The sequence below is a fragment of the Glycine soja genome, chromosome 18 (assembly GCF_004193775.1).
Source record: "Glycine soja cultivar W05 chromosome 18, ASM419377v2, whole genome shotgun sequence".
NCBI lineage: Eukaryota > Viridiplantae > Streptophyta > Magnoliopsida > Fabales > Fabaceae > Glycine > Glycine soja.
In genome coordinates, this window is record NC_041019.1 from 54,170,389 (window position 1) to 54,198,319 (window position 27,931).

The 27,931-nt window shown below is 29.4% G+C and overlaps 1 protein-coding gene across 1 annotated transcript; it reads right to left on the minus strand.

Moving 5' to 3' along the window:
• Positions 1 to 6,127: 6,127 nt before the first annotated feature.
• On the minus strand, positions 6,128 to 7,770 carry LOC114394644 (zinc-finger homeodomain protein 9-like). The gene is made up of 2 exons (XM_028356309.1): positions 7,550 to 7,770; positions 6,128 to 7,422 (listed from the first exon to the last, which is right to left on the minus strand). The coding sequence occupies exon 2, from the start codon at positions 7,409 to 7,411 to the stop codon at positions 6,395 to 6,397; it is 1,017 nt and encodes a 338-aa protein (XP_028212110.1). The 5' UTR covers positions 7,412 to 7,422; positions 7,550 to 7,770; the 3' UTR covers positions 6,128 to 6,394.
• Between the last annotated feature and the right edge of the window lie 20,161 nt (positions 7,771 to 27,931).

Sequence of the window (27,931 nt, forward strand, 5' to 3'; positions counted from 1 at the left end):
TTAATGGATACATCATGAGAGTAGCTACTTTTACAATACAAAATACAACTATACATTTATTTTCGTAACATTTTTATTCATTAGTTTTACTTTGATTAATAAAAAATGGTTAAAAATAAAGTTAAAATTAAAATTATTCACACGTATAGTAAGACTCAATTATAATAGAGAAATAATATTTTAACTTTTCTTATTTATGTATGATGTATTTAATTTTTAAAGAAATCATGAATATCCTGATACTATGTATGTTTAGTTTTTGTTTTTTACAAAGATATACTTAGTTTTAAAAGCAAAAAAAAATAATGATATAAAAGAATAAAAATATGTTTTAATCTTTAAATTTAAAGTATAGAAATAATAATATATCATTATTCTTTTAAATACTAGACATCAGTTTATGTTTGACTCTTTTCTGCATTGTTTGTTGTTACTAGTGCTTATATGTCAAACGTGACATTTCTATATACAAAGCATCTTATTGAAATGATTCTTTATTTAATTGTAAATGTGTGAATTAAGTTACTCCAATTGTCAATCTGAATTGATTTGCGTACTCACCAGGTTCGTGCCTAACTAAGCCTATTTAGCTAATAAATGTGAGTGTTTGAAATTTGAAAAATGCACTGTATGGGCACGTGCAAGCTGGAATATAACATGGCCAAAAAGGGTAGTAGATTATTGGTAAGCATTAGAATTAAAATAATGATAAAGTTTAGCAGTTAGAAGAGGTAATTTCATGTAATCATGTAATAGAGGAATTAGAGGGTCATATCATCTTGGCACAGTGTAATTTTTTAGGTAGGGACAGAAAGTTGCCTATCAACTCACTGTGCATGGAGTTAACCTAAGATCTATTTGATTGATCCAAAAGAAGTTAACTCCCATATTAAGCAACACTGCATTATTAAGATAAGCGCATTTCACCATATATAATTTGATTAATATGCATTATCTTCTTAATCCTCAACCAAAAGCAAAAGGAGAAAATTATCCTATGATAAGGATGTCTCAATATGCGGATTTTGGACGTGATGGACAAATTAAACTCCACTATTATCATAAAGAAAAATATGCCCCGAAATGACAGGTTTTAAATTTAGTTCAAAGGGAATGTTAATAGTTTTTTTTACCCAGGTGGAAATGCCAACGTTTCTATAATATGAATAAAGACAAGGACCCTAAGGAACGGACTTGCACACCTTCAACCTTATCATTGATCTTGGAGTTTAAATCAAGGGAGAATTATAACAAGATTATATTCACGCTTTCATCTAATCATCTATGTATATAGACATACATAGAAAGTTTACTCAAACAAATTAATCCGAAAAATGATAGTAATTAATTAATTTAATAAAAATAATTGATAATATAAAAAAATCTGTCATCTAAATTGGGACACTGTTATTCAATCATTATTTGCATATAATTAAAAAATATTATATTTTATAATAATTATTTTGAAATATATGTGTAATCTGAATTCTAAATAACTAATTATACAGAAATTTTACATCCATCAACAATTTTTTCAAATTCAAATCATAATCATTTACTGTTTTATTTAAGTAAACTAATACAAACGTCGACTAAAAACCGTAGATATATTTTCATTTCGTAGTAGCTATAAAAGTTATAAAGTTTTATTCTTCCTTAAATAGAAAAATTATCAACAAAGCTAAGAGCCACTAGAATAAGAATTGCATATATAGTGATGGGGAATTTAAAACTATAGTTACTAGTCATATGATCACCTGTCATATACATTTAAACATAATTTATTGGTGTATAATATTTTTAATTTTTAGCAATACTTGCAATCTTGATTTATGTGGTAATTATCTTATCACAATGATCCCAAGAAATCGAATTCAAGTCTGATACACACAAAAAAGAAATCGAAGTTTTTATGTGATACATCACACACACAAATACATGTACATAGTTCAAGACTTATCCTAGGTACAGCAAAGGTCCTAATTAAATTCTTATTTGGTCCATAGATAGTCATGTCGGTCATTCCTTAACCTAACATCTCAACAATTGAGATATTGAACATCATTCAGGTCGAATGCCAACATGAATATCATATGCAAAAAGTCATGCATTCCCAAGATTAGATTCCACATTACAAGTCATGAGATTTCTTTGACATACGTAAAACCCTTTTGCGCTCAAAAGGTGACATGCAAACGACCATAAGATGGACAAAATAATCAAATTATTTATTCAATCCCGTCACCCTACTTCTCTTCATTTGTTTTGTTTCAACATTAAACAAGAGTTGAGGCATATCAACATGAATCAAGTATTACTTTTTTCTACATATTTTAAGTCTTCGACATACACAAAATATTTTTGCGCTCAAAAGGTAAGGTGCAAGTGACTATAAGATGGACAAAATGACCAAATCACTCATTCAATCACTTCTCTTCACTTGTTTATTTCAACATTTAACAAGAGTTAATATATGTCAATGTGAAATAAATATTACATTCTTCTTTCTATTTTAAGTTTCTAACATGGTGAGAGAATCATTGATCCATGTTATATACATCAGTGTTTAAACTTTCATCCACACATCTCAAAATTAGATCACAAAAATAACTTTTAATGCATCTTGATGTAAAAATTTGATCAAATGTGAATCACATATGCTAATCCAAACTTGCAGCTAATTTTTTCTAAACACACTCTTTATATATATTCCTCCCAAACATTTTTAGCTGATATATATTCTCTCCATTATAATACTAAAACTCTGTTGTAATTCTTACAAACTTGAACGCTAAATTAAGTATTTGCAGTTAACCATCACCATGGATGATAGTCTCTCTATCGTAAACAACATCAACTCTACATTATCAACTTCCTAACATCAACGTGCTCAGTTTCCCGAAGAACATATGTCTGTGTGCTCATATAAAAAAAAATGCCATCATATTTCTATATCTGTTAATAGCATGATTAATCTTTTATATATTGGATAAGAAAAGATTTTAAGAAACAATTAAAAAAGAAATACAAACTATTAAATGATATCGTTTGTAAGAGACTTAAATGATTTTTTATGTGGAACATATGAAACATGCCATTTTAATTAAAGTTTTTTTATAAATAAAATGTATTGACTTAAAGAGTTTTTTTTTTTTAAATAATAACAATTGTCCGACTCAATTTTCGATAGGGTATTTATTTCCCTCGTCTATATTTTTTTAAGAAATCGAAAACTTAACTGAGAAATATAGCATATATTTTCCTTTGGATTATTTCTTCAATATTTTTTTTTATTATTGTGACAAGATATTATCGTATTAAAAAACAGTTGGACCAAAATTTTCTCCATTCAAAAGCCCAATTCACAAAAATAATCAGTATTTTATCATATGTTTATTTTTTATTTTAAGTAGATATATTTTTATTGATTATTATAAAAATCATAGTTTATTCTCAACATATTAAGAAGAAAGAATTTTTTCACGATTTCTTTCACAAAATATTAAAAAGTAAAAGTAGAAAGAAAATAACTTAATGATTTTATAATTATTAATAAAGATGTATCAACAAAGAAATATAAAAAAAAAAGTCAAATTCTTCTGAATTTCAGATAAGGTATTCATCCACATTCAACTAATGAAAATAAATACGAGAATTCCGGACAACATCGCCTGTCCAACCAATCCAATCAAATATCGTGTCTTGGAGTGCTATTAAAGAAACCCAATTAGGTCAGGTTCGTGTCAATGCAAAAATCGCAATCACCTGCAAATTAACTGGAGGTACAGTTATGTTTGTGTATGCAATACTTCTTTCTGCTTTTATTTCCAAAGAAAAAAAATATCTATACGTGCTTTTATATTATATAAAATTGTGCCAAGATCTAACTCACTCAGCAAATGATGAATATATATATATAAAAGGAACTAATTTTCTAAGATATGGAAATGTAGTTATTTCAGATTAGAGCTAAAAGAGTTTTAAAATGTTTTTATTTTAGAAGTAACAAAATTTTCTTTCTTGATTCATACATTAATGCCTATTATCATATTGAAATTTGTAAAAATGTTTTTATTATAACTTTAAACTAAACATAGGCATAGTTCTCTATTGTCTATACATTATATTAGCAAATACATAAATTAAACAGTATCTTTATTAATCTTAATATGAATTAAGTAACTAAAAAAATATTTATTGTAATCATGGCGTGTTGAACTGATTTGGATTCAATGATCTGAAAGAAACTAATTTTCCCACAGTAGTTAACTGTTTATGCTTGGCCGGGAAAAATTGGCAAAACCCCTCAACTCATACTTTGAACCAGACTCCCTGTTTTTAAGGGGCAATTAAGGGTATAGAATCAACCCATAACTTGTTTATTAACTTGTTAATTTGTATAAATTTATAAGTTTACTTACCCTTTATGAGTTAACTGATGCATAATTTTTTTTAGTATACTCTTTGTAGACTTGATAAACTATAAACAAATTTAAACACAAGTCATTTTAGGTGGTTCTCTGTATGTTTGATATTCAATATATCTTGATTTGATGAGTTAAATAAAAAAAATTCACTTTTAATAGTATCAAATCCTTGTTATTTAATAACATCAAACTCTTAATAAAAATGTTGTACCACTCTTATAAAATTTATAAATTATTATCTAATAGTGATATATTACTAGATTTATTATTATTTAAATATTATATAATTTGTGATTTACTATTATATTATTAAAATTGTAATTAATATATTATTTATAAATATTTTATTATTATTTTTATATAAAATAAACTCTTACAAATCAATAAATTAAGTCCAAAATCAAATTTATAAAACTCTCTGATAAGTTTACATAAACTTTGAACTTTGATAACCTTAGTTAGCAGCACCAAGGGCAACCCCTCAAGGCCCCACCCCCCACCAAAACAAGATTACTGACTTCATCACTAACCAAAAACCAAAATAAACCACGTAGTGGGCCCACACACAAAATAATAATGAATTAATACAGTGGTCAGTGATGCAAAACAAACACACCCATAGAGTAAAAGTGTGGAAGACGAGATAGTACTACTTGACCTTTCTTTCTCTTTCTCTCGTCACTGGTCAGCCTCTTTATTATTTATTTCAATATTTTACTAAATATAATTTTTTATTAAGAGTCCTGCCAAACCGTATAAGTTGGTTAAGAAATTAAAACAAAATTAATCTGTAAGTCATAAATCATTAAAAAAAAATCAATTATAATAAAAAAAATTATCTTTCAATAAAAATATTTTTACTCTAAATTTTTTAACTAATATTTTTAGGATCCTGATTAACATAATTTTTTAAATATTAAAGACACCTACCTTTTTTAAAAGGAAAACTACCCCCAAATATTTCCCAAACAACAAAATCTTTTCGGCTACCCAATAGTAACAACATCATGGACAGTAATTAGATTACACGAGATTAATTAATTAATTTTAAATTAGCATTGAAGTCTTGCACGAGGAATGAATGTAAGTGATGTAACATGTTATAGATTAAAGACAATAATTAAAAGCATAATTAAAGTTTCTTTTGGATTCATTAGCCACATGGATTGTTTCCCGTAATAAATATATAGTATTATTTTCCCCTGAACTAATAAACTATACCCTTATCTAAACACACTCAGATTACCAAAAGCTTACCGTTTTAATACACATTCTAATAGAATATGATTATGATTTTGTCTAACCTTTACGCCTGTTCTATCAGATACATTTCTCCATGAATAAAGCGCATGGCAGCATACACAGCAGCACACACAGCAGCACACACCCATAGGAATAGAACAGAACCAGTATTTCACCAGCTCCCATTATTTATTTGATAAAACCCCATAAACAGCAACACTTTCTGCCTCTTTCTCTCCAACACGAGATACAAAGAGAAAGAAAAAAAAAACCATTATTATTAATTATTCCATGTCTTACGGGGGAGAAAGTGAGAAATCACAGGAATTAAGAACCAAATAATTAACAAAACCTGCATGCCAAGTCCACTGTTCACACCACTCAAACAACCGTGCAGGAAGCAGATGAAAAAGAAAATCTCGCCATAGATAAACAAACATATACACATTCATAACAAGTAGTAACAACTAACTCCCCAATTAATTCAGAACAATACCATTAAAAGCATAAAAATCAAAATAAATTTCCCTTTTGGATATATCATTCTCTCCAATTAAGCTGATAGATCATCCATCATCTTGGTCTCATTCACAATATAAAAACTAAACAATTAAAAACAAAAAAAGAAAAGAAATTAAAAACTACTAATTAATTAACCAGTAGTAGCAGCAGCATCATCATCATTAACCTATCTATCACATTATTCTTCTTCTCTTCCCCTTAGATCAAGAACTAGAAGAAGACCCGTTAGCACCAACATTCACCCCACCATAGTGATTACGACTCGGATCTTCAGCAGGATCTTCACCACCACCACTACCACTACCATGGTTGTTGTTAGGGTTTTCAAAAACCTTGACATCACCCCCATTTGCATCATTATCATCAATAATACTGATATTAATATTATTACTAGTAGTAATATTAATATCATTACTAATAACAATATTGTTATCTTTTTTGGCGAAGGTGTTTTTGTTGTTATGCATCCAAACCTTGAGAACGCTTCTATCGACCCCAACCTCGTTGCAGAACTCGTGAATCAAATCCTCGTCCCGCTTCTGAATCTTCCACCCCACTTTCTCCGCGAACTTGTGCATCTTCTCCTTCTGCTCCTGACTGAACTTCGTTCGGAAACGCTTTCTGCTGAGCGCTGCGGAAGGCGCTGCGGTGCTCTCCGGCGGAGCCGCTAGCCCGGCGGAGAGGGCGAGGAGCATGTGCGGCGCGGAGGGATAGTAAGAGGAGGAGATCGGCGGCGGGGAAGCGGAATTGGGGCTGCGTGCTGCCGCCGCCGCGTGAAGCGGCGGCGGAGGGTGGTGGCGGTGGTGGGGCTGGTACTCGATGACGTGCGTGGTGTTGGAGGTGATGGGGGGGTCCTCCGGCTCGCGGCGGTGGAAGTTGCGGTGGCAGCCGCAGGCGGCGCATTTTATGGAGCTGGGGTCGGCGGCGGTGGCGGTCGGAGAGGGCATGAACTCGCCGCAGCCGTCTAGAGCGTGGCCACCCAAGTTGGCGGCGTGGTTTTTGAGGCATTCTTTGTAGGTAACCACCGCAGGCATAGGGTGGTGGAGGTGGTGGTGGTGGTGGCGTTTGAGGACACCATTCGAGAAAGATAAGGTTTTTGTCGTTGTGGGAGTGATGGGGGTGGTGATCCTGGTCGGTGTTTCTGTTTCATGTTCCGGGGATTTTGCTGCACTGGGAGTGGTGGTGGTGTTGATGATCGTTGTTGTTGGGGTTATGTCCATGGCTCTAACATCTAGGGTAAGTAAAAAAAGAAAAAAAAAAAACAATATTAAAAAAAAAGGTTAGCTTTTTAGGGTTAGGTTTTTTGTGGAGATTAGAACTACATAAGATATCACACTTCCATGAATTGAAGTTTGGACCTGCTTCTTCTGCTTCTGCTGATGCTGCTGATTTTGTTATAGTTGTGGTGATGGGTGGCACTATTTTATATGATGGAAATTAGGAAATGGAAAGGAAGAGAAAAAAAAAAGTTGCTTTGTTGGAGGAAGGAGGAGAAGGAAGAGTGTTGAATGTTGATGATGGTGTTGAGAGAGTAATGAGATGACTGTTGATAATAAAAAAAAATCTGGGTTTGGGTTATGTGGTTGAGCTTCTTAACCCCTTGTTTTTAACCCTGGTTCTAATCCATGGTTAAGTTATTGACCCCACTAGAGGTTAGATGTGAGTAATAAATAAGCTATGCGCGCTTTGGCCTCATCGGTTGAGGTAGTATGACCCTACAGTTTATTACCACTATTATGAGTTATTACGACACTAGTCTTGAATAGTAATGTCATGGGGGGTTTATTTAATTTTGGTAATTTTGATTTTGACTAAGGCTTTTGGGGGAAAATGATGACTCGGTTGAGTGGTACCGAGTTGACCCGGTTTGGCATGAAAATTGTATGGCCTGCAATTCTGAGCCCATTGACTGTAACCCATCTTAAATTGTCAAGTTGGCAGGGGAAGGACGGGACGGGACAGGCTTTCACAGTAAAATCATTGAGGTTTTTCATTTTAGGGATGCAACCCATTTCCCTTTTCTTTTTTTCCTCTTCCACTTTTTCTCTTTTCCTTAAAACCCTTTGGTTAATGGATGCTCCAAACATAAAATAAAAGTATCACCAACCAGTTCTTCACCCCCTCTCTCTGCATTTCACAGGACAAAATTACCCTCTTCAACCAAAGTTCAAAAAGTAGTGGCAATTCCGTGGTTTCAACAAAAAGGAGGTCTATTTTTTTTTTCATTTTTATATATTATTTCTTATAACATCTCTAATGGGAATTGTTTTTTAACATGACAAAATTATTAAAACAAATCAATTTTATAGATATTTTTTTATCTATCAATATTAGTTGTTATTAAACCGGTTCATCTCTTCCTTTCCTTCTTCCCTCACCATTACACCATTTCTATTTTCTAAATTTTTCATAGGTGTTGCTTATATAAATAAGTAAAACCAAATTGTTTAACCATTAAAAAATAAATTTTTACCCAAATAAGAATTCTTGTATAAGTAGATATAGATGTAATGGGACTCACTAAAAAAATTAGGAACCTAAATTGTGTTCTATGATTAGAGTGATTATTAATATTCTTAAATCTTACGTGATAATAAAGGAGTAATTAAGAATTTAAATTAAGTTTTTGTCGTAGATATGCTCTGATATAAATTTTTTAAAAAACTTATTTTCTCAAATTGAATTAGCCATATTAAATATAACATCTAAAATAGTAAAATTAAAGTGAAAAACGATAGAATAATATAGGAGTAATAGTATTACATCCTCCTCAATTTGTTCCGAAGGAACTTAGAGGTATCTTTGTCGGCATTACGGAGAATAAAACGGTATCATGGCAAGAGAAACGGCGTCGCATTAAGCAACTGCTCGATTGGCCCCGACAAGAGAAACATGTCGTGAAACCGTACCGGGGAACTAGATGGTATAGATGGTACATTTTTGTATTAGGACTAAAAGGCCCTCCATAGTTCAAGAATATTAAGAATTCAAGGACTTAAAAGAGCTACCAAATCTGACGACACGTGTAAAGATTTCACATGGCAAACACGTGTAAGATTTTGAGGGCGTTTCAAATATCTTATAGGCTTTTTATAATATATGTTTTTTAGGAAATTTAAAAGAATATATTTACTACGAAAATCATAAAATAATTATGAATAATTTAATTTTATGTATTGTAATAATTTTTTAATTTATTAACTAATATCTTAAGAATATTAGTTAATATTTGTCCATTATACATAAAATTTATTTAAATCTATGAGAATAACATAAAATTTTCCTAATTTTACAATCTGAGTATTTTTATAAAACTTATTAAAATATATATATTTTTTGATAAAATTTAAATGATAAAAAATAAGTATTGAATAAATATTTAATTAAATTTTAATGTTTTGATTGTTGGTGAATGAAGGATGAAGATCATCAAACACAAATGAATTTAATTATTAAAATGAGGAAAAGGAATGATACAATGCTTTACGGAACACGGTAAAAAAAAAAAAAAAGGAGGTTAGGGGGCACTGAATAAAGAGAGAATATTTTTATGTTATTGTGACGTAAGCAGACTAAAGACAGAAGAGCTAAAGTTTAATCATGGAATAGCGTGTAGGCAAACGTTGAAACGATGCATTGAAACTCACAAATGACTAAATAGTACTAGAGGAAGATGGGATGTGGGAGCTTCATAAAAAACAAAAATGTGAGAGTGAACCTGTGAGTGAGATTGTATTTAAAAAAAATTATATTAGCACTACTTATATATTACATTGATCTTCTTTAATTGTTTGAAAAATAGTATTACATTAGAAGAAATTCATGTAAATGTTAAAAAAGCAAAAAGTATTTATATAATTTCACAAAATCTTCTAGGTGATTATCGTAATTTATTCTAGATTTACTAAATAATGCTCCTTTTTTAAAAAAATTAAGCATAATTTTACGTTTTGTCCATATAATTTTTTAATTGTACAATTTTGGTCACTAATTTTTTTTATTACACATTAATTTGATCTTAGCTTAAAAGGAATTTTCCTAAAGAGCCTTTGATATACAAAATGAAAACAATATGTGACAATGCCAACTCCCTTACTCAATAAGCAATAAACAAGTTACACGATAAATAGAAAATCATAGAGTTCTAAACACTACATTCAATCCTTAGAAACCAACCGAGAATTCCATAGAATGAATGACTGAAAACAAAAGTTCTAAATTGTTACATTTATTTTTTTCTTTAAGCCTCTTCAGTCTCTCATGCAAGTATATATTATTTGGTACTTGCCTCATTAGATAACTACAACAAATTAATATTCTTTCTGAATCAAGCCTTTAATATTTAAGCATATCACAAATAAATGGGTAAAGGATAACCATAAACTATTGTTTTATTAGATTGATATACAGGTAAATTGTCTAAGTGCCCAGAGAATGTTCAAAGAATTTATATAAAAAAAAAGAAGTTAAAAAGGAATTGAAATACATTTTTTTGTTGATATAAGTTCACTATATGTTATGCTTTTAATTATGTCTTCACTTCAGTTTTTTATTGGAGCTTAATATACCCTTGGAGCTTTTCTCTTTTCTTCTAAAATTTAGAATGTTGGTGGAATAAAATGTAACAAGTTGAGTTTTCACCAACTTGCAACATATGAGCTAACAAAAAATTGTGTTTATAATTCTTCTAAGTCATTACATCGTGTAATTTTTTTTTTTTACACAAGTGATCAACTTTACTGAAGTGTTATCTCATCTGCTTTCTTTTATTCTTTTTTCACGCCTTGAGGTAAGAGTAAGTAAATTCTTTGTCGTTTATTTCTTCCAGATTTAGAAAAAGGTGACGAGACATCTTAAATATGCTCTGTAGAATACTTTTTTCATCAAACCGTTCTTTATCTTATGATCATCTTTAAATGAACAAAACATATAATAATAGGGCTTGGTGAGTCTTATATTACAAAATGATGTTTATAGGATGATACTTAGGTATACACAATATTTAGTCTTTATAAACCTAGAGTTTTATGCTTTGTTTATTATTAAAACTAAGGACTAAATCGTTTTGGACTTAACAAATAGGTTTTAAAAATTTTCCAAGCATGAGTACGACAAATATTATGTTTACACATTAGGTTAAGTGTAATAGTTTCTATAATAGACTTAGTACGACGTAATGGCGGAGCTTGACCGATTATTTTGAGGAAGGTAAGTGATAAAAAATACTCATATACACAAAATTGAAAGTAACATAATTATATGATTCGAAAAAAATATAGGAAAGTAATCAAAAATATCAACACACATTAAACAAATCAACTAGAAAATTATCTTTGTCTTATAATAATTATTGTAGGATAAATAATAAGTCTCAAAATAATTATTATTTTAGCTTTAAACTATAATATTAATTATTTCTTGACTAATATTTCTTATAATATTAATGTTTAATTATTTCTTTCATCCTTTAATTTATTTTTAGGCTTAATTTGATGATCTTATTATTAAAATGTTCGATTAAGTCTTTTATTTTTTAAAAAATAAATAGGTTCAACTTAGTCTCATTTTTTGTTCATTTAATCTGAATATATTTTTAAAATAAGACTAAATTTGGTTATAAATGGATCAAATTGAATCAATTTCAAAAAATAATTGACTTAATTGAAACTTTTAAACATCAATGATCTAATTGAACCATTTTAAAAAATTACAAGACATATTGAACCTTTTAATGGTAAGAAGACCTGATTTAACTTAAAAAATTAATTAGAGAATCTAATTAGAATATTAATTAAACCTAACATTAATGATGAATAAAAAAACTAATTAAAAATAAACTAATGATGACAATGTTAATATTATAAAATTATTATTTTCTTTCATTTATCTATTAAAATTTGTTTGGATAATCTTCTTTAGAATAAGTAATTTTGGAAAAAAAAGTAAACTTTTTCATAAGCTAATTTTTAAAAACTATCATTTCTATTTTTTTTTAATTTATGGCATAAGATAATTTTAACTTCTGAAAATTCTTATTTCATTTTTTTTCTATTTAATTTTTTCTCCAAAAAGAAACTTAATCATTTAAAAAAATGTTACTTTTGTACAAATATGACATATGTCCACTCTCACTTTTTACAACTCAAGCAAGTAGTAAGAAATTTGTGTTCACTTTCTTTTTTCTTTTCAAAATCTCGGTTTACTATTTAAGTTAATCACATATTAAAAATACTATATTAATTTTGGGGGTGTCAAATATCCATGCATGACAAAAAAATTGGGGAAGGGGGTCATGGCTCCCCCGCCCTCAAGATACTCCGCCATTGGTAGGGCATTAATACATATTTTACATGTAATTGAGTCCTAAATTCAAATTTTGGTTCAAAATATTTTTTTACTGCTTCAATATTATTTTCTAAAAATAAACCTTGGTGATGATTTCCTATCTTAAACATTGTGTTATTTATGCTTATTAATGCATAGCATTATTAAAAAAACAAAAATATATAAAAAATAGAATAATGTTCCAATTTTATAAAAATCATATTATTATTCTATCTAATAAAAAATAATAAACTAATATTAAAAAATCAAAATTTCTAAAATATAATTTTTAAAAAATAACAGAAAAGAAGAAAGATGACTTTAAAAATGTAAAAAAGAATAACAATAAAAATTATGAAATATATTGAAATAATATTAGAAAAATTAAGAAATATTAATAAAATATTTGGAAGGGTAAGTAAAAAAATGTCAATAAATAAATGAACTCGCTGAGAAAATCAATATTAACATTTTTTAGAAATAATATAAAAATGTAATTAAAAATAATAAAATAATATTATAATAGTAGGAAATAAAAACTCAGAGAATTGTAGAATTAAATATCCTGAACAACAATAAATTTTGCAACTTTACTTGAAAATTATTGTTTAATATATATAATATATGCATATATATACTAATTAATTTATAAATTTAACAATAAATATTTAAAGAATTTAATTCAGCCTTTATCGGTAATTATACTATGCATACTTAATAATTTAGGGGATACTAACTAACTAATAACTATCGAAATAAAAATGAAAATTATTCATATTACCGTATAACGGTGTCTTTCCAGTGGAGCACAGCAAAAATGAATGTAGGTCGGAGATCAGTGAATAAGCAAAGGGAGTATTTTTATGTTGATGGCACAGTACTAATAATAATTAATGCTATTCAGGATAATGAAGTATTTATATTTGAATACTGCACTTGCCAATATATGGTAGTCCTCGCTTATTTCTATTTATATTTACACAGGAATTTGTTAATAGAATTTTTACTTAATTTGAAAAAAATTCTTAATTAGTTCTCTTAAGAAACTAACTTGCCTAAAAAGTTCTCTAAACTAACTTACGCTCTCACATAATATATTATGAGGTACCTTGTGAAAACGTAGGATATGGGATGAATTAATTTAACAGTAATGCTATTTCTTACGAAAGCGTTCCTTTCACGAATCCCACAAATAAGTTATGTGGGGTTAATTTCTTTTCTTTTTTAATTTAAAAAAATAAATATTAATTAAAATAAAAGATAAATCTTGGCAAATACACGTTCGTGCAGTTTTTACGACAGCCCTTTCATACAAACAAGCATTTCCTTAATTTAAATCTCATCATGTAATTGTATATTGAATTTAGAGGTGGTAAAATGAGTTAGGCTAATTGGATCGGTCCGAATCGGTTTAATGAAATATAAGACTTGAATTTAAATTTTTTAGGTCAAATTAATAGAGACTTTTAGTTCGATTCAAATATAATTCAATATAGGTTAAACCAACCAAATTTTATTAGAAGCCCACAAAAACAAGTTTTTACAAGATTTGAATTTCATTTTTTAGGGTCAGAGCAAATTTGATTTTTTTTTTGGCTGGATCCATTATAATATCTAACCCATAACAGGTCAATCCATGTTGGGATATATACTTGTTTTGTCACCTATAATATAATATTGATAGATAATATTAAATGAAATATAAGACTTATAACTTAAATTTTTTAATCCAAATTAAATGGAGACTTTTAACTCAACCCAAACATATTCAATGCAAGTTAAACTTGCAAATTTTCGTTAGAAGCTCAAAAAAGAACTTTTACAAGGTTTGAATTTCATTTTTAAGCATAGAATAAATTTGGATTTTTTTTGTCTTGTATCAGGTCAACCCACATTGGGACATGTAACCCGTTTTATCACCTATAATATTGATAGACAATATTAAATGAAATATAAGACTTGAATTTAAATTTTTTTGTCCAAATTAAATGTAGACTTTTAGTTCGATCTAAACATAATTCAATGCATATTAAGTCTGTAAAATTTTGTTAGAATCCCACAAAAAGAGCTTTTAGAGGGTTTGAATTTCATTTTTTAGCCCAGAATAAATTTAGATTTTTTTGGTAGGATCCATTATAATCCATAAATCCTATTAGGTCAACTCATACTGGGATATGTAGTTCATTTTGTCACCTATAATATTAATACACAATATTTTTTTATCAACAAACAAATTTTATTAAACAAGGTACAAGATACAAGAAGTACCAAGGTGAAAACAGAATATGGCAAGGATTATCAACTGCATAACCACCAAACAGACCAAAATTACAGCAGCATCACTCATAAAACCTCCTAACCCAGCTATACCAGCCAACAATAGATCATACACCCAGTAAAGAGAAAATAACTAGAGACCCTGTTGCATCCCTGAGTCCCAAACAAAAGCCTCTCTACAGAGAAAATATTAATTTTACTTGAACTCAATACAACAATTGACGTATGATTGCGTGCTTAAAATTAACTTATGTTACACTCAACGTTGAGATGCGTTAATTTGAGTGAAAGGGTTTAATTTGAATCTGTTAAAAATATATGATCCTGAGAGTTTGACTTCATGATTTATATATGAACATAATTATTAGTCGTAGTCCACACCTTCACGCTTAATTGTACACATTTTAAAACATAGCTTCTCGTTTATAGACTATGAGAATAATATGAAAAAAAAAAATCCTTTTTAAAACATTATTCGATTATTAACAATGCTTAATGTGCACCGCCTATATAATGTGCAACATGCTTCTTTAGTTTGTGTGAGGCTTGTTTATCTTAATCAAATCATCTTCCCTACTCTCCTCCCGGAAAAGAAAAAAAAAACAAACATCATTGATGCTTAAAGTGGTCCAAAAATATATGTTTATCCTCTTTCTACTTTCAGCTAGTATCTCCCATTACAATGAAATTAAACTTAAACAAAAAGAAACTGAACTTCTCCATTCTTAATTTTAAAATTAAATGCAAGCTAAATTTAAACTTTTTCTATGTACAAACTTAACATCATGATGGGCTATTTCTAGAACTCTTTAGGAATTCAAAAGAGAAAAATGGAAAGTTCAAGTTCCCCGATTAGAGAAATAGAGAAAGAAAGAAAGTGCAGTCTCTGATGTTAATGATAGCAGCTATGCATATTGGGGAGAGAAGTCACTGTGCTATGCAACAATAGAGGATAATGACCCATTTGAATAGGACATTGGGGGTATATTATAACACTTTTGGTCTCCCTCAAGAGTAATTGTCAAGCAACAACCAACATATGCAATCTTTATATGTACACCAGTTGTGTGATCTTTCCTCCACGTTGCTATGCCCTACTAGTACTAGTACCACCCTATCTATCTTGGGCTCTTTTAACTTGGACAATCTCAATTGAATTTCAACTGTGGGTCATCTTTCAAAGAAACAATGATTTTCAACCTTGTATGGCCCAAACACCAGCAGTGCAATGGCCACACATAGGAAAAAGAGTTGCCAAAGAAAGCCTCTTAATTTATTAATTTATCCATTTTCAGTCATTTATATACAATTTTATATAATCCACTATGAGTTATTTAGGCCTTTTTTTTTGTTAAATATAATATTCGCATAGAAAAAACTGATTGCATTTAATTTTAAGATGAAAACTAACCCTAATGTAAAAATAATTGCTATCTATATATGGTCCACTATTAATGTGTAATGCACTCAACTCAATATATATGACAAATAGTAGTAAAAAATATCTCTGACATGGTTCATGGTTACTTGTGTTTTACATTTTCAAAACAAAAAAAAGAAACAGATTTCAGTGAATTGCAATAAAAAAATTACCGAAAAATGAATTGTAATAATAAATTAATGACTCAACAATACCACTTGCAATATAACACACTGAAAGGATTATACGAAGCGAATGAATTTCTATCCACTTCTTGCTTAAGTAATTTACGAATAAAATCACTATTCTTGTCAAAACTTAAAAGTAAAAATTGTTATTATGAAATAATCCATGAATATACAACTAAAACATTGGCATTTTTTTCTGGTGGTGGAAATTCTCACCAGAAACAAAATCAGTTAGACGGTTAGGTGATTGTTTTTTTTTTGTCAGCTCTGCATAATACTTTTTTGAGTTATTGTATATAAGTTGTATACAGTCATTTTATTATTATTCAAACGACAGTGTGATATTCATCTTTCATAACTCAGTGAAGTTTCATGGAAATAGAAATTGTCTGTATAAAAAGCCTCAATGTTTTTTTCTTCTTACAGATGGATAACTCCTCTATATATGTTTACTGCATTAATGAAATTTCAGGTTTAAAGCTCACACAGAATATTGAACTTAAAATGCAAAATAATACGATAAAGCTCCCTTTTCCACTAAGCAACAAAAAAATGATCTATAATAGTAGATACACATGAAGATCTATATAATTTAGATATAAGAACTAAGACATCAAGATCTTGCCTTCCTTCAATATATATATTCTGTTTAAGTTCCATAAGCCAAAGATGTTTTTCAAATGTACTACTACGGATATCAAACAAAGTTTGAATGTGTCCTTGTTTTAGGTGAAAAAATTGAAATAAATGCCTCCTTCACCAAGAGTTTTAGAAAGGAACTAAACCTTTGTATTTGGAAGGAACAGCATTGGTCCTTGCTAGCTATATTATTTACACTAAATGACAAAATAATAATAATCTCTTTTATTGCGTTCACTCTAAGTGATTTTACTACTTTACTCTTTTAGAAACACGAAATGAATGTCTGTGCTAAATATGATATAGGTGAAAGCAAAAAAGCCCTTGGAAAGCGAAGCATCACGCCCAAGTTTCATAAAAGCCAGCTTTGCAACTTAAAAACGAAATGCTATTACCCTTTACAAGATAAGGTTTTATGTGGCCTATTTTAATTGCTGTGCATAGCAAGATGATTCCAATTATCATCATGAGTGCATTTTTTTGGGGTTCAATTACGGAAAAGCTTGTCATAACAAGTGCTTCACTATCATAAGGGGTTTCCCACATATTTGTCTGTAAAGCCTTCAAAGCCTTAGGAAGTTGAACAATGCACAATCTTTTCAAATTATTTTCTGAGTTAAAATGTATTTGGTTAACACAACACGTAATTATTGATTCTATCCTACAAAATCACTGTAAAACCATGAAAAAGTAAAAATGACTATTTAATGATCTATCTTTATCATAAAAATTAATTGATTTTTTATTTATTATGAATCTATATATTCTTCACCTTCACACAGTATATATGAGTGCACAAAATTTTTATATTATCATTTAATTACAAATTACTCTTTTTATCTCAAAATAATTATCACATTTGAAAAAATAAATTATCTCAAAATAAGTATTATATTTAATTTTTCAATATAATATTAATTGTTCTTTTTCATCAATATTCATAACAAATGTTATTTTAATTTTTGAATAAGATAAGTTTTATATAATAATTTACCTTTTTAATTTATTTATTAACTTTTTTTTATCATGTAAAATAATTTAGGACGACACGTATTTTGAAACATAAGAAGTATTAAGTAAAATAAATTTGATAGTTATTACAATAATTATCTTTAAAGCATTCACAACAATTTTTCATTGGTTGATATTATGATAATATGTAAAAGTTAAATTCTTCTTACATTTACTCCATGATTGTAAATTTGCTATGAGGTTATTGGACGCATGTGGTAAACAGATATTGAAGGAATGACATCATAATTTTACACTGCAAAGCTTTAATTGCTTGGCTAAGAGGAAGGGAGAAAGATGCAATTGAATCATAACCTTTCAATTTTGCATGCATAGTGGATAGTGGACAATACGCAGTACCCACACACAAGAGCCCATTTAATTATGGTCAGTGAATGGTCATTCTCTCCGCGTATTAATAGATTAGGAGAGTTCATGGAGCAAATAGAAAACAGTATATTGGTAAAAAATAATCCAAAGTGAAAGGGTAATTTCATTCTTCTCTTCTATATATTATTCTCATTAGACGTGGAATGCTTCAATAAATTATTAACAGAAAGTAGTTGTCTCACTTTACTAGAAATAATAGGAGTGAAATTTCTCCATCTTATATCTTTTTCCTCTCCATGGATTACAATGCAAGTTTATCATCATGTGCAATGTCCCACTTTCTTACAAGCTCATTAACGAGCATCCCATATTCTTTATCCATGCCTACCCCACTACCCCATTTCCGTGTAGGCATTTTCTAGTTCTTAGAGAAGTAGCTAGCTAGTATATGAACTTTGCTAACGTTAACCCAACCAACACCAACATTCTAATTTGTAGTCATAATTAATGTCGTTACACTCTAACGTTATCCTTTGGGCCCTTTTATTTTTCTCCCACAAACATCCAAAATCATGGGTAACTTCCTACAAAATTCGAGAATTATTGTATAGTATTTATTCTAATGAAAAACTAGAATCAAATAAAAGTTTCTACAATAAAATAATAGACAAAAACTACAATTAGTATCATAAAAGAAATAATAAATTAAAAGTAACATAACTTCTTTTATTCAATTTTGTACTTAAGTTCTGTTTGGATAAATTTCTTATTAAGCACTCACAAGAAGAAGAAAAAAACCAATTGAACTTCTTTTATAAGTTAAGGTTAATTTATGTATAAGATAATTTATAGAAGTTATTACTTTAACTTCTCTAAAAGCTGATTTCATTTCATATATAAACTAATTTTAACTGGTTTAATTTCATTTTATCTTCTTATTTTTTTCTCCTAAGTACTTATTGAAAAACTTAGTTAAAAATGACCTTAAAATACTATAATAATAATATGCACAACAATTTATAGGAAACAAACAAATAAAATCATGCACATTGCCTAATTTAATTTGCTCTAAATTCTAATTTGTTATATAATAAATTCCCCTATTCCAAAAGACGACAAAGACCAAATTAGTGATATGGGTTGGTAAAAGTGAGGGAGGTTAAAAGGCAAGGAATGTGGAATAGGTGGCCCATGATTTGTAAGTGGTCTATTCAAAGAGGTCCACTATGAAGTAAATTGGGTTGTAGCACCTTGTAATAGTCCACATACCCTTATTATGGTTCTGACATATCTACCTAATTGTCACTTTCAACTGCGCAAGTTTCAGAAAGTTGGAGTTAAAACCAGCTAAATATGAAAGTTGTGCTTAGAGAGATAACAGCTATTTGTGAGAAACAAGCATTAACAAGTGCTCCTATGGCCCTACATGCCTCTTTCCACACCATAGTAAAAACAAATGCCACAGGAACAAAGTTTAGAGTAGGGTTTTCAATCAACAAAAAAAAAATACACAAATTAATCAATATTGAATAAATTAGAGTGTATATATAATGTCATTATTGATAATGTAATGTCACTTCCACAACTGGCAATTTTGTTCTCGTGCTTCCAACCAATAATACAACAGGGATGCTTATTAAAAGATGCTACACTTATGATTGTTGTGCCTTAACCACCTGAATTATTAATTTCCCCCCAATAGAACATCACACCCTCTTGCAAATTATCAATCAAGATCACACTGAAAGAGAATATACAATGAAGAAAAAACATTTCATCTCCAAATTGTACCATGAAGGAAATCTTTTCACTTGTACTCCCTCTTTATCCTCTCCACATAATGCGTATCCTTTTATAGATCATAGTTCGAGCGCTAAACTTACAGCCAAAAAATCCATAGTTAACGACAGAAAGTAATTTATAATTATTAATTTATGATGGCTAATATAATATACGACCCAAATCTCAAAAAGTAAGTGCATATATGGAAAAAAAAAATCTGAACAAATAGAATGAAATTGTTGGTTAATTGGTCCATACTAGATTATTAATGCTTAGATTAAAGTGACAATTGTCAAAATTTTAACTGTTTTTACCAATGACTAAGTTGTTGATAATTTTTAATGTTTATAGTTTTTTATAATAATAATAAATTATAATTATAATTTTTAATATATATTATATCATGTTATACTAAAATAAATAATAATATGAAGAAAACACTAAAAGCCTAAAGGCAGCTTGTCATAAACCTATCATGAAATCTATCAAACTTTTGATCATGACGAGGTAGTAGTGCAAACCTTAATATCTTCTATCGGATAACTGAGTGCGTTTACGTTTACGTTTAATATATGGATTTCTCGTCTTCTTTCATTAATATAATAACTTTGATTTCTTGCATGATTGATAAATTGCTCAACCCTGTCCACTAATTTTTGCAGAAGACTACCTCTATCATGCATATCCTACTATAATTTGAAGGATAAGAATTAATCATATAAATTATCAAAGCTAGTTATTTTTTTTCTTCTATAAACATTCATATATCAATTTAACGTGATTTTATTTAACATCTTAATATTCATGTACAATAAAAGTTCTGATTAGATTACAACAAACAATCTTAATATACTTTTTTTTACATATATAGAAAGGGATATGTGTGGGGGGAATATAACTTTTGTAGACAAAGATTAAATTAAGTGTGTACTTAGATTAGAAGAATTTATAAAAATTTTTTACTAGAACTTGATTTTACAAAGTTCATAATTAGTTGTATATTTTTTTAATAATGAATCATTTTAGATTTTATTCTTTAGAAAAAAAACTATCCTCTAAAGTAATCTTTACGCAAAACATACCTCGCCTATTTTTTTTCATATTAAAACAACAACCCCTTCATCTATTTTGATAATATGCTCACAATTGAAGAGAGTATATGTATACCACAAGAGACATATAAAGTATAAACATAAAAATAATTACTAAACACTTGAGTCAAACCAAAAAAATACTTTAGATGAATGTTTTTTATATTCTGGTCCAACCCAAGCATATGTAGTGGCCGAAAGTGTAAGTGTTATTGTCTTCTTGAGTTGGTCAATACTTCACAATAATCTGTTTATCCTTTTTGGTCTTGGGATTGTCAAATTGTCATTAGGGTGAAAATTTGCTGGGCTCTTATTTACAATATAAGGATCAGTATCCAGCCCAATTGTAAAAGTTCCTAACCATGTAAGCAGATAGCTCTTTTTGCTCACCAGGCTTCTATCTTCTTCTTCTTTTTATTTATTAGTCAATGGCCCATTTGTTTCAATTTATATTTCTGACTTCAAGTGAATTTGGAAATATAATCATCTAACAAATGTAAAAAAATATATGATTCAAATTTGAACCCACGTTTTACCAACATGTATAAGTATAAGTAGAATATAGTTCGGATCACTTAAGCAATATTCTTAATTTGAGTTTTGTGAATAAAAAATTATGATTAAAAGAAAAAATTCCACAAAATATAATAAGTCAATTTTTTTCTACTTATCCACAAAATTGATAGATAACATGATTAAAAAAAATCTCAGGTTTTGAGTAGCCCACTTCGAGGGCACATTTTACGCTTAGAGATTATATGGGCTTACCTTTCTCAGCAGATGTGGTAGTTACTATTAATATTTTTTTTATACAGCCAGTTACTATTAATGTACCTTATATTTAGAGTGTATATTCAATAAAAAAAAATTAATTACTTTAATTAGAATTTATTTGATTGATTTAAAAGTTTATTTGATATATGATTTTACCAACATTAGTATTTGGTCTGAGTAACACAAAATGAATATATATATATATATATATGAATTGATTGATTCTATGAGTACTTGAATCATCATTACACTGAGATCCAAAAGTCGTAAAAAAGTTATACGATATTTTGGAGCAATGAGTCATTATTGTGTACGTTTGAAATAAATTGGGTTCCATGTGGATATTTAGGCAAGCCACATGCGGGAACATGAGTACTGCACTTGGATTGCAACTACCCTTCCTTTTCCTTAGACAAAGCATCGATCACATTGAATGCAGTAGCACTTTAATATATACGTGACTATTTTTCTTAAAAGAAAATATATATTAAAATAAAGGTATATTTTTAATGAATAAAAATATATAAAAAGTTATAAAATTAAAATTAATCCAATGAACTTTTACTTTTAAAAGGAAAACATAAAATTAGACCAAACACTACCATAACTCCAAAAGTTGAAAAAAGAGAACTGTTAGTCATTATAAAGAGTAATTTGTAATTGTCAGGAGGTCCTTCGAATTAATGAGGATTTATTCCATATTTAATAATTGTAAAAACAATCGTAGGAGATCAAAACATGAGTTCAATTTTTAAATTAAATTTATAATGAGTTCAATACTATACATGCATTGTGTAAAACAAATTCACTATCCATCAATAAAGAATAGTGAAAAATATAATTTTTTAGACAATTAATGTAAAAGTTAATAAGTTTTTCATATGATAAGTTGTTATTAGATGATAAATACTATTCATATATAAACTATTCACTATTTTATAATATACATTTTATAGTTTTAAATATTTAAAATAATAAGCTACATAAGTGGACAACTTTTTTGTTTAGTTGAACCTGAATTTAAAATCACCATATATAAGTGTGGGTGTGTGTGTGTGTGAAACCTCTTCTGGTGTGAGCATGCTATAATTCATGGAGACAATTACCACAGCAGAGTTCTATCTTCTATGATTAGTTGCATGTGGATTGCACATGTCTTTGGTAATTATTGCTACTGGTGTTGATCCTGATTCATGTGTTGGAATCATGCAAGAATATCAACTTGGAACCTATTCTACATATTTTGTTCATCAACAGGCCCACACCTTTGATGGAAGACAAAAATACGTCAGAAGGTTTAAAGGCAGAGTCGAATTATATGTCATCTGTCTCACCTTATAAGCGTGGCCAATCAGCTACAGAAATTTGCTAACTTTTTATTATTATTATTATTATATAATAAAAGGAGTTTTTGAAAAGGATAACTTTATATTTAAGATAAATTCACATTAATTGCATCGATATAAGATAGCCTAACCATATGTGTGCTCTAGCGATAGGAGCGACATTTGAAGAAGGAAACCCCACATTTGCATTTTAGATCATTGCACGGATTAAAATTTTGAACAAAAATTATGTGCTGATTCTCATAATTAAATTTAATAGTAAGAAAACTTTTGAGGCATTTTAGTTAAAACAAATTCACATTGCACAAAACTTAAAATATACATTGTATATAAGGTTTAAGGTTTAACTATACATAAACTCTTTTGATTCATGTTGTAAGCATTGCGTGAATTTCATGCCTTACTTTTTTGTCTTTTATAAGAGAATTAAGCGAATTAGATCACCGACAGTAAATTGAGTTAGGCAAATGAGATGTCAACGAATCAAGCACGAAGTTAAGAGAAGATAGTTTCACATGATAACTAAAACTAAAAGGACACATTCAAAATACCATTAAGATAATAGTATTTATTTCTTATAATTTATTTATTTTTATGCATTTTGGTATTAGATTCAAATAAAAAATTATTAATCAATTAATTAGATACAAATAATTAATGTGTTAAAGTTAAAGTTAAATTGTTCGAGCAGTATTTAAGTTCGATTATTTACAAAAACAATTCTTGATCATATTTTATTTGTCTCTCGTAAAATTTCAAATTAATTAGAATATTTTTTTCTTGATAAACATCAGGATTAAGCCAAAAAAAAAAAGTTTACCAAATGACAACCCGCCTAGCCTAAACGAGAAAAAGGGTTCATGCCAATGCTACCATAGAGAATTTGTACCTGCCTAACACACAAACCACTCAGTTGTCACAAACCCAATTCTCATAATTGACCCAACAATATCACTATCTTCCTCACTGAAAGCCCAATACCATTAAATGGATCATAAATCAAGCTAGCAAGCAAACCAATTAATTAAAATACAATAAAATAAAATCAAAACGAAAGGATTCTTGATCAGAGGTTAGGTGAAACAAGAATAAAATTAAAAAAGGGGCAGGTGAGGTGAAACAACCAATGGTTAAGAGCATCTTAATATCAAGTTTTTTAAGTTTTGTTAACTTTTTTGATAAATTTTGCAATGTCACATAACTTTGGAAATTTCTCTAATTTTTTGTTCAAATAAAAAATTAAACTTTGTGATCTTAAATCTTTTCTTGTAAGTTTCACAATAGACTCATCTTTTAATATTTATTTACAATTTTTTAAAATAATCAAAACTAATTAATTGTATGTATTTTAATTATGAAAAAAAATTAACACAAAAATAGAAAATATATGAATGACTAAAATATTTATCCATGAAAAAAATTTAACTTACAATAATATATAACATTGATCATAAAATAATACAAATATCGGCGTTGAGCAAGAAAAAATAAATTTCATCATTATTGTTACGAAAAAGTTTGAGAACTTTGAGAATTTTGGTTAGAAGAAGATTGATTATAAGTTATTGGTAGTGGTGGTAGTGACAAGTAGGGAATGTAATGAAGAGGGAATTGAGAATTTTTGTTCATTATGGTGGTGGTTGTGGCAAGAAAGGAATCCAGGGAGAAGGATGTTACAAATTTTCATTTGAATGAGACATTTGATAATTTTGCAACAAATTGATATAAGTTTGTCAATTAAATTGATTTGGATATATTACGTATGTAAGAAGGAGAATGAGAATGAAAATTGGTGTGAAAAAATGGTGACCAATGACTAAATTTATAGGGGAAAAAATGCTGAAAATTGCAATAGTTCATAACAGTCCTTTTGTCATAGGCAACAATCCAATTTTTTTTCATCTATCAACTCCCCCTTCCCCCCAGCCTCTCCTTCCTCCCCTCTTTCTTTGTTCTTTATCGTGCCCCCCACCCCCACCCTCTCCTCCCTCTGTTGTGCCTCCCCACTCCCACTATTCCTAACATCCCAAACCCAACATCCCAGATCCATTAACAACAACAACACAAATTCAATCATCCCACAATCCCTTCGTCGCACCTCCCCACTCCCACCATTCCAAAGCCACCATGCATCCCAAATACATTGACAACAACAATATAGATTCAATCATCCCACCATCCATCTGTTGCAATGTTGGTTTGATCTTGACGGGGTGGTGCATCGAGACTCAAATTTGGTTGGGTGAGCGTCCACAGCGTGGAAGGGGAGAGGGTGGGGTGGCGTGGAAGACATTAAAATATCCTTTTTCGGAAGAAAAAAAAAGTGCAAATCTTGGTTGTTCTTGTAGAAGAACAAATCTCCACAGTAGAGATCAAGCCTCTTGCTCCAACAACAGATCTTAGCAGGATCAGATTTTGCATGGAAGATTAGCTTGTAAAAACACCTATTAGAGATGCTCTAGGGTGACAAATAGTATGTTTGGATTTTTTGTGATTCAAGGAAGTTTCGGCGTCCCCCAATGTTATTTTCACGTTGTCAAATCAAATGTACAAAAGATGAATCAATTTATCATGACTCGTTTTCAACTCATATTAAGTGGATAGCACAAATTGACCCATTAGTAGAAGTGAGTTGAAAATCATAAGCTGTTCTATTTAGAGATGGGTTAATGACTACGAAATGAAGTTTAACAATTCGATCCACAAACTCTCAATCAAAACTTGACAACTTGCCTAGAATCTGACCATACACTTGATTCCTAAAATCACTTTAGCACTTTTGGCAAATGACAAAAGACATGTTTATTTACATGATGGATGGAGTTTCGTTCAAAGCACCATTATGTGAGAAGCAAGGATTTCTTACTTTTGGTTGAGCGTGGGTTTGGGAAGCTCAAAACATAAAAACAAACATGCTAAAAGGCTTTGTATGTAGAGAGCATTTAACGTTAGTTTCTTCTCCAACTATTCCTCTAACGATACACGATAGAGTGATGTTAATTAGCCACCAAACATGTCACCTTTTCTGCCTACAAATACAACCTCAAACCATTTCTCCAAATACATTTCATTTCATATATATAATTAGATATTAATCTACTAGCTATTGATTTGGTGTTAGCATTACGGAAGAGGTACCAGAAGCAGTACCTGTAGCCTAAGAAGGTAGGCCCAAGAGGATCTCTACATGACCTGGCCACTTGAAGGACTTTGTGTAACCACAATAATGCTCTGCCATAAAAACCTGTCATAGGGATAGTTACAACAATGTTCAGACCAACTAGAAGCAGTTATCATTCTGTTAAAATAGTTATCATTCAGTTGTAGTAGTTATCATTCAATTGTAGACATGCAATTGTATATAAAAGCTCTATGAATCAATGAATAAGACAGAGAAGAATTTTCAATACTTAGCTTTCAAAGGAGGCCTTGGTCCTCAAAACCAAATAGTGTAGTTTTTTCCCTCCCCTCTACTCCTATCATTTGGACATTAAAGTCTCTACAAGTAACACTATTTCTCCTAAAAAACGTTGCGAAAATCTCAATTAAACTCCTTCTCGTCTGGCTCATAACCAGGTGCTAATGCAACACACTAATTGTAATTAAAAATTTTAATGCATGTTTATTCAAACAAAAAATGAATAAAGAAAATAAAATAAGAAAAAAAACACTACCAAATATGCTCAAACTTCATTAACTTGTCTGCTTAGCGATTTTAGAATCCTCTTATTCATAAAAGGCACAAATGACTAGCTTGCTCACTGACTTTTTATTAGCTACAATTACTTTCCTGCCAAAACAAATAAATTTTCCCGTGTGAAACTTTAGCCCTACACAACCTTATCGGGCCAATTATATGCACAAGTATTTCTCCATGATAGTATCTAGTTAAGCATGTTAACAGGCAACAGCAAAAGTTGCACTACAGCACTAGTGATAAAAGTTTAGTACTATTTGGGGAAAATTTTCAATGCACTTTGTTTACATTTTGTTACAGTTAACGTGTTTGTTTGCTTACTTTTTTATTTTGGCACGCATGCTCTTTGTCATGTATATCTAACCCTGCCTCTTTGTCAATGCAACTTTTTCCCTCCCTATTGTAATCGTGTCTTATGTCCTTAAGCATTTCAGTCATATAGCCCAATTCTTTCTTTTTTAGCGATTTTTCTTATAAGTTAAATTTAGACTAGTCGTAAAGCACGTACCCTTATGTCAGTAAAAAAAAATGCCCCGGATCTTCTAGTCTTTTGGCAAGTTTGTCTTGGAAATTTGCTTGATTTAATTTCAATTTACATCCCAAATCGTATCATAGTATATAAAAAAACACTTATATCAATAATGAGTATAGATAAAAAAAAATTACAATTCTCATAAAATTATTTTGTTAAATGTAAAGAATAATAGTCGCTTTTAAAGAACAATAAAATAATAATGATATGTGCATGTACAAATGATTTGATACATGTACTTGATTTGAATAATAATCAGGCGCACAACATAACAATGACTGAAGTACTAATGCAATAATGTGTTTTCTTACACGAGTTAGTAATTACTA